Genomic DNA, 15,625 nt, shown 5'->3' on the forward strand with positions numbered 1-15,625 from the left:
TGCCAAAATGGACAATTTCACATTTTCCCACATTATATTCCATTTGCCAGGTTTTTGCCCACTCACTTAACCTATCCACATTTTTTTGTAGCCCCCTTATGTCCTCCTCTCAAATTACTTTCCTACCTATCTTTGTGTCATCAGTAAATTTGGCAACCATCCCATCCATCCCTTCATCCAAGTCATTTATATAAATTGTAAACAGTTGAGGTCCCAGCACTGATCCCTGTGGCACACCACTAATTACATCTTGCCAACCTGAAAAAGACCCATTTTTCCTATTCTCTGCTTCCTGTTAACCAGCCAATCTTCTATCCATGCCAATATGTTACCCCCTAGGAATATATTAAGAGTGCTAAACAAGCGAGAACTGTAATGGACTGGTGAGTACACAAAATAATAACATTTTTGCAACATACTTTAAATACACAGATTTTCATATTTGTATGATTTATTATATGTTGATCTATAATATGCAAATTTTAAAAATTATATACTTTGTTGTTATGCTTTATTGCTGTTTTGCTTATGTTGGCATCTGGGGTCACATTAATTTTAAAATATTAAAATGGAGTCGTATTGGAAAATAGTGTGAGAAGGACAGCTCTAAAGCCATTCCACCACCTGAAGGGCACAAATAAGTAGAATGACAGTACTCTCTACCTGTCTGGATGGGTGGAGCTCGAACAAAACTCAAGCCTGACAGCATCTAGGACAAAGCAGTTCACTTGTTCAGCGTCCCACTCACTACCCAAACCATTCATTTCCTTACTACGGCTGCAATATATAACATCTACAAGATGCACTGCAGTAAGTCAACAAGGGTTTTTCGACGACACCTTCCAAACCTGTCAATTCTACCACTGAAAAGGGTAATGATAGCATGTGAACCAAGTCACACACCATTCTAACTTGGATATATATCGCTGTGTTAAAATCCTGGAATTCCCTTTCCAGGAGCACTGTGGAGTATCTTTGCCACATGAAGTATAATTGAATTCCAAAAAAATCTGGAATTTAAAGACCATAAAACCATTGTCGATTGCTGTTAAAAATCCATCTGGTTCAGTCATGCCCTTTAGGGAAGGACATCTGTCGTCCTTACCTGGTCTGGCCTGCATGTGACTCGAGACTCACAGCAACGTGGCTGACTCTTAAATGCCTCTGAAATGGCCTAGCAAGCCAGTCATTTGTAACAAACCACTACAAAGTCACAAAAAAGGAATGAAACTGGACAGACTGCCCGGCACCGGAAACAATAATGGCAGCCCTGTTGGCCCTGCAAAGTCCTCCTCCTTACTAACATCTGGGGGCTAGTGCCAAAATTGAGAGAGCTGTCTCACAGACGAGTCAACCAACAGCCTGACATAGCCAGCCTTACAGAATCATATCTTACAGACAATGTCCCAGACACTGCCATCACCATCCCTGGGTATGCCCTGTCCCACCGGCAGGACAGGCCCAGCAGAGGTGGCAGCACAGTGGTATACAGTCGGGAGGGAGTTGCCCTGGGAGTCCTCAACATCATGTCCGGACCCCATGAAATCTCATGGCATCAGGTCAAATATGGGCAAGGAGGTCTCCTGCTGATTACCACGTACCACCCTCCCTCAGCTGATGAATCAGTGCTCCTCTATGTTGAACAGCACTGAGGGTGCCAAGGGCACAGAATGTACTCTGGGCGGGGACTTCAATGTCCATCACCAAGATAGCACAACTGACCGAGCTGGTCGAATCCTAAAGGACATAGCTGAAAAAATGGGTCTGCAGCAAGTAGTGAGGTAACCAACAAGGGGGAAAAGCATACTCAACCTCATCCTCACCAACCAGCCTGCCGCAGATGCATCTGTCCATGGAAGTATAGGAAGGAGTGACCACCGCACAGTCATTGTGGAGATGAAGTCCTGGCTTCACATTGAGGATACCCTCCATCGTGTTGTGTTGCACTACCAGCGTGCTAAATGGGACAGATTTTGAACAGATCTAGCAACTCAAGACGGGGCATCCATGAGGCATTGTGGGCCATCAGCAGCAGCAGAACTGGACTTGAACACAATCTGCAGCCTCATGGTCTGGCATATCCCCCACTCTACCATTACCATCAAGCCAGAGGATCAACCCTGGTACATGAAGAATGCAGGAGGGCATGCCAGGAGCAGCACCAGGCATACCTAAAAAAAATGAGGGGCCAACCTGGTGAAGCTATAACACAGGACTACTTGCGTGACAAATAGCATAAGCAGCAAGCGATAGACAGAGCTACGCGATCCCACAACCAACGGATCAGATCTAAGCTCTGCAGTCCTGCCACATCCAGTCGTGAATAGTGGTGGGCAATTAAACAACTCACTGGAGGAGGAGGAGGAGGCTCCACAAATATCCCCAACCTCAATGATAGAGGAGCCCAGCACAGTAGTGCAAAAGACAAGGCTGAAGCATTCGCAACAATCTTCAGTCAGAAGTGCTGAGTGGATAACCCATCGCGGCCTCCTCCGGAGGTCCCCAGCAAGACAGATGTCAGTCTTCAGCCAATTCGATTCATTCCACATGATATCAAGAATTGGCTGAAGGCACTAGATGCTGTAAAGACTATGGGTCCTGACAATACTCCGGCAACAGTACTGAAGACTTGTGCTCCAGAACTTGCTGCGCCCCTAGCCATGCTGCTCCAGTACAGCTACAACACTGGCATCCAACCGGCTATGTGGGAAATTGCCTAGTTGTGTCCTGCACATAAAAAGGACAATTCCAACCCGGCCAATTACCACCCCATCAGTCTACTCTCGGTCATCAGTAAAGTAATGGAAGGGGTCATCAACAGTGCTATGAAGCAGCGCTTGCTTAGCAATAAACTGCTCACTGGTGCCCAGTTTGGGCTCTGCCAGGGCCACTCAGCTCCTGACCTCATTACAGCCTTGGTTCAAACATGGACAAAAGAGCTGAACTCCCAAGATGAGGTGAGAGTGACTGCCCTTGACATCAAGGCAGCATTTGACCAAGTGTGGCATCAAACAGCCCTAGAAAAACTGGAGTCAATGAGAATCGGGAGGAAAACTCTCTGCTAGTTGGAGTCATACCAAGCACAAAGGAAGATGGTTGTGGTTGTTGGAGGTCAGTCATCTCTGCTCCAGGAGATCACTGCAGGAGTTCCTCAGGGTAGTGTCCTAGACCCAACCATCTTCAGCTGCTTCATCAATAACCTTCCTTTCATCATAAGGTCAGAAGTGGGGATGTTCGCTGATGATTGCACAATGTTCAGCACCATTCACAACTCCTCAGATACTGAAGCAATCAATGTCCAAATGCAGCAAGACCTGGTCAATATCTAGGCTTGGGCTGACAAGTGGCAAGTAACATTCATGTCACACAAGTGTCAGGCAATGATCATCTCCAACAAGAGAGAATCCAACCATCGCCCCTTGATGTTAAATGGCATTACCTTCACTGAATCCCCATTATTAACATCCTGGGGGTTACCATTGACCAGAAGCTAAACTGGACTAGCCATATAAATACTGTAGCTACAAGAGCAGGTTGGAGGCTAGGAATCGTGCGATGTGTAACTCACCTCCTGACTCCCCAATTCCTGTCCACCATCTACAAGGCACAAGTCAGGAATGTGATGAATACTCTCCACTTGCCTGGATGAGTACAGCTCCTACAACACTGAAGAAGCTGGACACCATCCAGGACAAAGCAGTCCACTTGATTGGCACCACATCCACAAACATTCACTCCATCCATCACTGACGTACAGTAGCAGCAGTGTGTACCATCTACAAGATGCACTGCAGGAATTCACCAAGGCTCCTTAGACAGCACCTTCCAAACCCACGATCACTACCACCTAGAAGGACAAGGGCAGCAGGTAGACGGGAACACCACCACCTGGAGGTTCTCCTTCAAGTCACTCACCATCCTGACTTGGAAATATATCGCCGTTCCCTAACTGTCGCTGTGTCAAATTCCTGGAGCTCCCTTCCTAACAGCACTGTGGGTGCACCTACACCACATGGATTGCAGCGGTTCAAGAAGGCAGCTCACCACCACCTTCTGAAAGGCAACTAGGGATGGGCAATAACTGCTGGTCCAGCCAGCGAAGCCCATATCCTATGAATGAATAAAAAAAGAAATTAAAGTAACTTTATTCAAAATCTTCTGTGAAAAAATGGTCAAGAAACTTCTTAAACATGTCAGATCTTGAGTCAGCTTTGTCCGGCAGTTGAACATTATATTAGTTTCCAATACTGTCAACACAAATGTGGCACACAAGTCTTTACGTTTTTAATGGAATGAGAAAATTTGCATTTATGTAGTCTTTTTTCTACATCGTTGGGATGTTCCAAAACACTTCACAACCAATAAATTACTTTTCAAAGAGCAATTACTATTGTCATGTAAACAAATGCATAGCCCAATTTGTCAACTGTAGGATTACATGAGATGCAATGAGAGTAAAGGCTTATTTATCTGTTTTTGGTGGTCTTGGCTGAGAGTTAGAAGTTCACCTGGACATCAGCTGAACTCTCCTACTCTTCATTGAAAAATGCCATTGGATCATTTAGATCTATTTGAATAGGGCCTTGGTTTGAAGATAAGACACACCATCAGTACTGCATTGAAATGTCAGCTCAAATTATATGTTCAAGTCTTGGAGTAGAATTTGAACTACCAATCTTCTGACTCAGAGGCAAATGTACTGCCACTGAGCCAAATTGATACTTACAATTGAAATTAATGCTAACGACAACCATGAGTTAGGGAAATGTTCATTTTTGGAAACAAAAAGGCTGTTTATAACTGAACTATTGTGATGAATATCTTGTTTGTGGTTCATGATAATAGTTTAGAGGTAATGTTTAATTCTGGAAAGATTAAAGTTTAACTGTAGAAAATGGGATAAATGCAACTAAAGCAGCTTGGAGTCTAATACACTTAAAAGGTTGGGGTCATGTTGACTTAAGGTAGGAAAGATAAGAGCCATAAAACAGCAAGTGAGCTTACTTAGCTGGAGAACTGGAGGCATGGTGTCTACACTACTTGCAAAGATGTGCAGTCCAGAGAGATGTTTTGTTTTGGGAGTTAGATTGGTTTAAAAGCATTCAGTGGACCTTAAAAGGCTATGCTGTCATAGAGGCAGGTGGAGCTTTAGAAGATTCTCTTATTTCAATTTATCTTATGGTTTGCTGGGAGACAAAGTTGGTGGCAATTTGGACCTGGTGTGGTTTGCAGCTCACATAGAAGTCTTGGGGGGTGTTAGCAGGCTCCAGGCAGTTAGGGCTCAGAGAAGTCCTGGTGAGTTGAGAAGGTGGCGGAAGATTATTGGTTCCATGCTGGAGGCAGTTAGGTCCCATGAGAAGCCCTAGGAGCCATTTCTAGCAACGTGAAGCTAGGAGACTGGAGTTAAGAGGGCAATACCAGCTTAGTGAAGCTCGTGGTCCGAGAAAGAGTTCAAAGTGTGCTGATAACTCGAGGCAGGAGTGCAGCTTCGTGAATCCCATGGAACACAGTCTCAGGACAAGAGATAGAACCATTAAGAGTTGTTGAGGCAGCCTGAGTCAGAGCTGCTTTCAAGGGTATTCAGAGGCTAGGTCTTCTAAGGTAACAAATTGAAATCCCTCATGAGACAGACAGAATTTTGGGATTTTTTGACTCACATTGGTCACTGAGATCTGGGTTAGTTGCTGAGAAACCCGTGGGATCTGTCTTGGTTACATCTGCCATTTAGTGTGCAGTGTGGTGTGTTCAACAAAAGTTTACCTGTTAATTCTGAACGTTAGCGTATAAGATAGATATTGTAGATTATTTTACTTTTCTGACTTTGCAAAGTTTATTTTCTTTATATAAAACTGGGATCATGCGGTTTTATTCTCTTAGTGGGTAACTGCTATTTCAAACTTTGGGCAGATTTTGCCCTTGACGGGCGGGCGGGCAGCCGAATGCCGCACCCGAAACGTGCCATGCCGCCATTTTGCGCGGGCGGGCCAACTAAGGCCCGCCCAGCGGGTTAGCGACTCCTGTGTAGAACGGGAAAATCGTTGCGGCGGCGGGCATGCTCAGACCGCCGGTTCCAATGGGGAACCGGCAGTCTGTATAAAGAGTGGCCAGGCAGCCTTGTTGAGGCAGTGCACCATGGCCACTCACAGAGAGCGGCATGCTGCTTTCAGAGCACAGGAGCAGGAGAAGGAGAAGGGTCGGTGCAGGCTGCAGGATAGGCCAATAGGGGGGCACTGTGCACCTTGTTTCTCAGATGCATGCCTTGCTGTCCTCCTTGAAGAGATGTCCAACCATCGGGATATTTTGTATCCAGAGGATGGGAGGAGGAGGGCTCCCCACGTCACCAGGCAGGCATGGCAGGAGGTGGGGGAGGCAGTAGGCGCCCATGACGATGTGCGGCACACTGGAATACAGTGCCGCAAATGATTCAATGATTTGCTGCGCTCTGGAAGGGTGAGTACCATGTCAGCCTTGGCCATTTGACCCAGCAGGTAGCCTTAGCCTTTGAGCCACCCCACCCCCCACGTCTTACTGCCATTACTGCATTGGGCATTTGGCGCACGCTGGGTGGGCAAACAGATAGTGACCATGCTTACATCAGCCTTAGTGGTTGAGGAGAAGATGGGTTCTCCCCGCAGCATATGTTGGTGCTTGTCATATTTGAGTAATCTGGGGGCCAACTGCAGGGAACGCAGCTAGATACATACTCAGAACTCCAACACATGTCAAATTGATGGTGTTGAGATGGTGGAAGGGGAGCCTCAAGGTGTCGTGGCCAAGAGCCATCTGCTGGCCTCGGCGCCGCTCCTAGTTGCACCTCCTTGCCATGGGCACTAAGACCCATGTGTTATTCAAAGTGATGGACGCCGAATGTGTCCAAGGTGGCCATTGGGGGAGGGGTTTGGGACCAGCCGTACTATCTTCTGGGGACTGATCACCAGTAGCCGCTGGAGGCCTCAAATGGGCCACTGTGGTTGGGGTTTGGCATGTGCGTGCAGAGTACGTGAGTGATCAGCCCCAATAAATCCTCTTCTCTGTTCTGCAGGCAAAATTGAACACAATCTCAGGGAGCTCCAGAGGACTGGTGGTGGGCACGCCATGCTCCAGCGCCTCACCACCTACGAGGAGCAGGCCATGGAGCTGGGGAGGAGGCAGGCGGCCAGGGCGGCAGGTGGCAGCGAGGCTGGGGTGCAGCGGCCAGGTATTTGAGGTCCACAGTCCCATCCACTCTGTTTCCCCCACCATCCAAACCACTGATGGTTGCTGCAATCGTTAATGCTGCAACACTGCTCATTCACAGACTGAGACACTCAGACGTGTGGGTCATACACAAAGGTCCCTCATCCCCTTGAGGATGCACGTCTCCAGCACCTTCCAAAGTCGCCTTATCCCATTTGTGACCACTATCCCCATGGCCTAACATGCGATGGCATCGCTGCTGCACAGACAAAGACGTTTTGCATCTTAGGAGGGTGGTACCTCCACCACCCTATCAGCCAGTGCGTCCCACATTACTCTGTCCAAAAGTTCCTCAACACCTCACCTGTCAACCTCATGGCACTCAACTTAAATAAAAGCCACCATGTTACTCATCCCTGCGCCAAGGGGAAATGTTGCCTTCTGTCCACCCGTTCTATGCCCCTCATAATGGTATGAAGGTCAATAATGTGACCTGTCAATCTCCTGTGCTCCACGGCAAATGTCGCAAGTGTTTGCAATGTTTCCTCATCACCGCAATGCTCCAGGCCAGCATGCATCCAGGTCAGGTACCTCTGCACTCTCCCCACTCCTATGCCACATAACATTCCATGTGGCATTCCTTAGGCCATCTGACCAGCCTGTCTGTATGCACGTCTAATGTTTGGGCCTCCTCTTAGCTATTTTCCACCCCACCAATGTTCGCTTCCTTAAGGCCTTGAAGGGCGAGCAACTTATGAGGCTGGGGGGGAAAGGGATGAAAGGTGTTACTGACTGAACGCTAACTGATGCACTGTTCTTGTTGTTATTTTCAGCATCACCACCGCATGGCCGTGGCCAACAAGTCCGGAGCCCCCCCTCCACACCTGAGGGCCAAGACGTGCAACTTGCGGCACATCATTTCAGCCAGCCAGGCACCAGCGCAGCGACAAACACTTCGGTGGGGAATGTAATGTGTCCCGGGTCACAGCGGAGAAGGCACTTCACAATCGCTGGAGGAGATGGCAGGGACAGAGAGTGCCGATGGCGCCAGCAGCCAGAGGGCTGCAGGGGACCAGGCACATGCTGAGTCCGGCACTGATGATGTGCCTCTGGAGATGTCACCAATGCAGCAGCTGCAGAACAAGCGGCAGGATTCACGGGAGCATCTGGCAGGGTTGCATGAGGGTGTGCTTCGGTTGGTCTCTGCGATGGAGGAGTCCAGGTAGAGTGTAAGTGAAGGCATGAACCTCAGGACGCTTCCTCCACTGAGAGATTAGCGACTCTCATGGAGAGGGGCTTCGATCAGAGTGAGAGTCTTCTAATTGGGTTACGCTCTGACATGCAAGCCCTCACAGCGGTAATGGCCACGGGTGGTCATTCCCAATGTGGGAGATGTTCTGGGCACCAAGTGTCGACGCTCGGTGCCCATGCATCTGCAGTGAGCACGGAGGTCCAATGTGACCTCACGTCAACGCAGCAGCTGCCTGTAGTCGGTGCAAGCTCCTCTCAGGGCGCTCCGGATGAGGCCAGCAGCTCCTCCGCCCCTCTGCCAGTGACCGTTGCATCCGTTGAGGCTGCGACAACTAGGGAGGTGCCAATTCTGGAACTAGCCACTCCCTCCCAGGCGGGGCCATCACAGGCTCCACGGGCCAGAGGACGCCCGCCAAGGTCATTGACGCCTACAGGACAGCAGAGTCAGCAGGCTGTCTCACGAGCCACTCCAAGCGATGGGGCGGCACCTAGACGTAGCACCCGCAAACGAAAGCATAAGGCACGTTAGGCACCCCACGGGTATGTCACTGGTGATTTTGTGTCGGCCTTAGATTAGGGAACAAATAGTTATGTTTGTAAGAGAGACATTTCTCTTTGATGTTGGACAGAATAAAGTCCAGTTTTCTGACCATGGCTGAGGGTGTTTCCTTTGTGCTGCATTTGTATGTTTCACAGACATCTCATGAGTGTTTGAGTGGACATTGATGTTTCTGCACTAAGCCCTTAGTTGCAGCTGATGAGGTGGAAGGTGTAGCATGTGCCACGTGTGGAAGCACCAGGCAATGCTGGTCCTGCTGATCAATGTGTGTGGAGCTAGCTGAAGGTCCGCTGGGTTAAATTGTCCAGGGTGTCCCTGCCTCCTTGGTGCAGTAGCGGGTTGGCGTGCTGCCCCTCATCATCGCCCTGTGCTTCCTCATCCTCTGAGTCACTGCTGGATTCATCATGTGCAGCCTCATCCACTGCATCAAGGTCTTCATCGTCAACTGCATCCCCCCTTTCCAGCGCAAGATTGTGCAGAGTGCAGTATGCTACCACTATCAAAGAGACGCGATCTGGGGGTACTGGAGTGCGCCCCCTGAGCAGTCCAGGCAACTGAAGCGCATCTTGAGAAGACCAATGACTCTCTCCACCACAGCCCTTGTGGTGCCGTGGCTCCTATTGTAGCGCTCCTCAGCCTCTGTTCTTAGACAGCGGAGTGGCGTCATGAGCCACCTTCGGAGGGGACAGCCCTTGTCACCCACCAGCCAACCATTCAGCCGAGCCAGAGCACTGAAGAGTGCTGGCACCTGGGATTGTCTAAGGATGTAGGCATCGTGGGAGCTGCCTGGGTACCTTGCACAAACTTGCAGAATCTGCATCCTGTGATCACACACTATCTGCACGTTCATGGAGTGGAAGCCCTTCCTGTTTAGGAAGGCACCGGGCTCACCTGCTGGCACCTTGAAGGCAATATGTGTGCAGTCTATTGCACCCTGGACGCGGGGGAAGCCAGCAATGGCTGCGAAGCCTCTGGCTCGCTGTGCCTGACTTGCCTGGTCGCAGGCAGAAGTGGATGAAGGTCAATGCCCGTCTGAACAGAGCGTCTGTAACCTGCTTGACACAAGTGTGGACAGCTGATTGGGAGACACCGCAAAGATCACCCACCAAGCCCTGGAAGGAGCCAGAGGCATAGAAGTGGAAGGCAACTGTGAGCTTCAGAGCCGCTGGCATGGGGTGTCCACCCACACAGTTAGGGGAGATCTCAGGGCCAATCATCTGACAGATATAGTTGACTGTCTCCCTTAAGAGACGGAGCCTCCTTCGGCACTGCACCTCAGCCATATTGAGGTAGTTGCTTCGCCACCTGTATACCCAGGCAGCTGGATAGTAGCGTCTTCTGCGGCCCCTTCCACCTTGGACTACCTCTTGGCTCTGCGCCCCTTGTGCCTGCACCTGGCCTTCCAAAGGTGCCTCCCCTGGAGGCTGATTGACCACTCCTGGCCTCCTCCTTATTCTATCCCTCCCTTCCTCCTCAGAGGAGCTGATCCAGTGGAGATGTCAGAACCCATACGCAGGCTAAATGGAGGCCTCCGCAAAGCTGCAGGCCCGATAAAGATTACTGTCTGCAGACTGGTGAGCTGAAGCTTCAAAGTACACAGAAAGCTCTTGGAAATCGATCTGAACTGCTAACAATCACACAGGCAAGGTTAAAACACTTTTTGCATTGAATACTTCATGAAAAACATGAACAACCCCTCTGAGCCCACATATCCCAACAGTGCATGAGTTTTGATAAAAAATCACCTACCCACCTGCCCATTGGGCCCATGCACCGAGCCGAAGTTCGCATGGGCCCTTCAAAATACTTCTTGATTGGCAAGTTAAGGGCCTTAACAAGGCCTTTAAGTAATGGCGGGCGCGCATCGCATTGCATAGCGCGCCCGCCGACCTAAATAGCGCGATGCCGCGCGCTGACGTCAGGACGCTCGCGCGACCTCAACACGCAACATTTTAAGCGCTGATGTGTGGGCTCCGCCACTCACACGTCAGCCAGAAAATTCTGCCCTTTGTCTCTGAGATTGTCTGGGATTTCAAACTTTGAGGATGAGACAGTCTCAGATGAGGCAGTCTCATTGAAACTTGAAAAGCTCTGAAGGAGTGTTGATATGGTAGACACTGATAAACTGTTTCCACTGGTCAGGGGTCTAAAACATGGGACACAGTCTCAGGATAAGGGGTCGATCATTTAGGACTGAGACGAGAAGAAATTGCTTCACTCGAAGGGTTGTGAATCTTTGGATAGGATAGACAAATTTTTGGTCTCAGGGAATTAAGGGGTATGGGGAGTGGGTGGGGAAAAAAAGAGTTGAAGCACAAGATCAGCCTTGATCGTATTGAATGACGGAGCAGGCTCAATGGGTCATACTGTCTGCTCCTGCTCATATTTCTTATGTTCTTGTGTCAACTTTAAGCAAAAAGTTACTGGTTCCTAACCAGATCATAACACTCTACAAATATATGGTTTAAATAAAATAGCTGATTCTTAAGTAACAGGCTATGATATATATACCAGCTACCAATATTCTTACCTGATCCATTAAGTAAACAGGTTTTGTGCATTTTGCCCATGAAGAGTTCCAATCCTATGATGGCGTAGATGATGATTACAAACAGCACCAACAAAGCAATGTGCAGCAATGGAACCATGGCCTTGATGATTGAATTTAACACCACCTGGAGGCCTGCAAACACAAGTAAGAGGATTTTGTTTCAGCGACTATGACAATTTTTAAATGATGGAAATGTCAATATTAATGGTGAATAATGAATAACTCATAGAAGGGTGACTTTGTATTTTGTTAATTCTACCTTGACTCTTCCAAATTGAAAATGTAAGGGTCTTGATATTTGCACTTCCTGATATTTGAACAAAAGGGGAATAACTCCTGTAATGTTTTTAATGAGGCTTAGTTGAAACGTGTGATGTGAGTACAGCAAAGAAAAGTTTAATTTATGAATTTTGTTTACAAATAATACTGACTGTAACAACAATGCTAAAAAGTACCTTAGGAAATACTGAAGCACCAAACACCTGGACCTGTCCAGAGTGAGGGAGGATGATACTGAAATTTGGGGGAGCAACTAGATATGTTGGCCTTCCGCCCAATCTAGACTGGTCTTTTAAACTGTTGTTCTGCCTTCCTACAGCATATTGGGGTATATCCTAGGTTTCTCTGGAAAGTTTCTTCCTTTATACCCTTAAAATGCCTTCATAGAAATCATGCCAGCTTAAAGCTCGTGTGAGTCTCTTTCAGGGTTTCTAAGAGATCCAAAATGTTGACTAGTATAAAGTGATCAATCTTGCAAGGAATTGGAATGGCTTTTAGGGACTGGGCCTAAGGTGGGTAGTGTAGACCCTCAAGGATATTTTCAAATTTTCAAATTCCAAAATTTTCAAATTAAATATAATTTTAATTAAACTTATTTTTAAAGCTTAACTTTAAAAATGCATGTAAAAAGCCGTTCTTACACAATTTCACAATCTACTTACAAAAATATGTCTTGGTTCTCTGAGAATTTATGTCAATACAACAGGTTACTTGTACTAAAGATGTAGAAATGCTTTGCAATTCACTTACACCAGCCAAAATAACAGAGTGTCTCCTAAAACCTTACATTGCACTTCTGGATCCCAAAGTCCCACATCACCCAAAACATACTGGCCAGGATTTTCAGCTCGACATGCCTGAGCCCGAAATAGCATGCGATGGTGTAGGGTGAATGTCCATACGTCATCGCGCACTCGCATGATATTTTCGTTGGCGGGCGTGCGCAAGAGTCGGCAGCACACCCGTCGTCAATTAAGAGGCCTATTAAGGCCATTAATCAATTAATTAACTTGTATTTTTCCCTGCCTGTCCAACGTTACGGTTGGCGGGCAGGCTAATTGGCCCGGTGGCCTTCTGATTTTTGAGGAAACCTCAATTTAAAATTTTTTAAATCTTTTAATTTTAAAATCTTAATTTTGTTTTTAAAATGCTTCAGCCCCCTGAGGCAGCTCTGTGCCTTCAGGGAGCTTTCAATGCGTGCTCCCCGGCGCATGCACAGACTTTAGCGTTCGCCCTCTTCCTGCCCCTACCCCAGCAGCGCTGAGGTTCTCAGCATGCATTCACACTGGCTGACCGTTAAATGGACGGCCAGAATGAAATTACGGTTGAAGCCCGATCGCGGGCTGGGGACCATTTCACGGTGGCTCCTGGGCCCACCTGCCACACCCAACCGAAGGGAAAATCCTGCCCACTAGTTTATTATTTCAACCTAGCAGTAATGGTATTTTGTAGAATGTGTATTTGAATGTTGGGCAGAAGATTAAATGGATTAATCCCACAAAAATAAGAAAGACATTAGGTCAGCACCATGTGAGTCCTCTACACATTAAGAGTAAGGGACCAGTAGAATCTAAAGTAAGTTTGCAATAGACTTTTCTGGATGCCTCCACAATTACTGTATTCAGTACTGTATCTAATAGCTTTTATAGAGCAGAAATATCATTGGACATTTGTTTACAAATCACAAGGTATAGACACAGTAACACAGTTCATTAAGTGTACAAAACATCCTCAATATTATTTTCAATAAGATAGAACACATCACCTTAAACTTCAGTCACCTGTCTACTTTCATAATGTACAAAACTGGCATTATTGAGGAATGGTTCTTAAATAAATGTCAAAAGACACATAAAGGTCAACTTTGAAGAAAAGGCCGAATTGAAGCCTACAGCTATAATGCTCCAGCTAACACCTCATCATCATCCTCCACTTTGTCCCCTTCCTTGCTTCTCATGGTACATTATGCTTACCTTTCATAAATCCATGCTTACCACTGTGATGCTGGTGTTGTGCAACACAGAGCAAACCACCAGCATTCTGCCCCCTCTCTTTTCAGGCTACTGTAGAGCAGCAGTTGTGGTCAAATATTGAAACTATTGTTTCAATGCGTAATGTGCTCGTATTTCTTGAATTTGTATTGTAAGTTTTTTTTCCTGGGGAAGGAGCATGGGGACTATATAGTCCTGTCATTGGCTATGTTGAGTGGGTAAATCATATTGTCAAGGATCAAACTGACCAACTTATCTTCGCTTTGGAATAAATGGGGACCCTGTGGTTCTCTTTTCAGGCCCTTCCTGAAAACCATGCATAATTCTTCATTAGTGGCCACAGGCCATTTGAATTTTCATCTAATGATCAGGCCAATGAACTTTTGATCAGCCACATGGAAACATTCAATCGTTCAATGTCACCTTGTAACTTAGGAATGTCTCATCTTTTACAAAAAATGCTGATCTCTTCTGCTGCAGCAAGTAAGGGCAAGTTTTCCTCCACCTTGAGTCTGTTGGACTCTCAGTTCCAGCCACAGCAAAGAGGAAATGGGGGTTGAAACCAGTTACATTAGGATTCCCAGGCTTCCTAGAGTGCAATGTAACTGGATCTACACCTGAAGTTGATACAGGCCAAGGACAGAATTTCTGAGCCTGCTGGTGGCAGGCATGATAGGTGCTGTGTATGGAAAATGTAACGCAACCTGCTTAATGACATTGTGAAGCCAGGTCATGATTGTCCGCTCAGCCCGCCAACGGCAGGCCGTGTTTCCCATCATCGGTTGGCGGGGAGTTAATTATAATACATCAACATATAATTAAAAGGCCATCCTGCCAGGCTCTTGGAGCCCAGCTGTATCATCCATCCACGTAAGCGGGAAGGTACGCCGATGTGTTTCACAACAGCATGCAGGCGACATGCACTTGGCGGCCTTCACTTTGCGGGAACTGAGGTGAGTGAGCAACAGCTTTCTCCACAGCTCGCCTTTTGTTTACAGGCCTCAGGGGTGTCGGGGTGGGTTGGGGGCAACTGATGCCTGGTCCTGGAGGCAACTGCTGGGGTGGGGTGCTGGCCAGCCTCAGAGGCGACTGCTGAGGGGCTGGGCCTCCGTGGGCAAGTGCTGGCGAGCCTCGGAGGCAACTGTTGTTGGTCGGAGGGGTGGGATGGTCAAGTGCTGCCCTGGCATTGCATCCCGCGCACAGGCAATCGAAGTGGGTTCAGGGTAGGCGAGGGAAGTGGCCACGCATTAGGCACACCTGTATAAACTGACCATGCCTCTGTAACTGAGACAGATCAGGCACAGCCACAGTGATATGATTGGGATCAGGCTCCTAGCCTGCCCACCTATGCAAGCAACACAGTGGCATCAGAGGGCCACCATGCACTCCATACCTTACCCCCCCTGCCCCCCAATCCACCCCGGCACTGACTTCGAGTCCACCACCACTGTATTGGACTGCGGAGCAGTTGGACTGCACACGTTGTACAATATCCTCGCCAACGCTGGCCATCTAGCAGTCACTGCTGGAAGCGCTCACATCCCTTTGCAACCTCAGCACCCCGGTTTAGACCAGTGTCCCCCATGTCGCAAATTGACACGGCAGCCATGCAGCACATTCATCTCTGGCCATCCGAGGGGTAACCAGCACTCTCCGGGAAGTGTTAAGGGGCAGTCACAAAGGGCCAGGAAAGGTGCTAAGTACAGCCATGATAGCCACATCTCTCTCTCTTTCATGCTGCAGGAGGACCATGTCAGGATCATGGATCCTGGTGACCTAGCTGTATGCCTGATGGCATGCAGAGACTGTAGAAGATGA

General features: G+C 48.0%; 1 protein-coding gene across 1 annotated transcript in view; it reads right to left on the bottom strand.

Annotated features, from left to right (window-relative positions):
- The window catches only part of cacna1c (calcium channel, voltage-dependent, L type, alpha 1C subunit), a 1,337,968-nt gene that overhangs the window by 789,563 nt on the left and 532,780 nt on the right, over positions 1-15,625 (bottom strand). Inside the window, exon 6 of the mRNA XM_078568241.1 lies at positions 11,517-11,669. Coding sequence (XP_078424367.1) covers positions 11,517-11,669 — 153 coding nt within the window. The remainder of the gene's footprint in view (positions 1-11,516; positions 11,670-15,625) is intronic.

The sequence above is a fragment of the Cetorhinus maximus genome, chromosome 22 (assembly GCF_964194155.1).
Source record: "Cetorhinus maximus chromosome 22, sCetMax3.hap1.1, whole genome shotgun sequence".
Taxonomy (NCBI): Eukaryota; Metazoa; Chordata; class Chondrichthyes; order Lamniformes; family Cetorhinidae; genus Cetorhinus; species Cetorhinus maximus.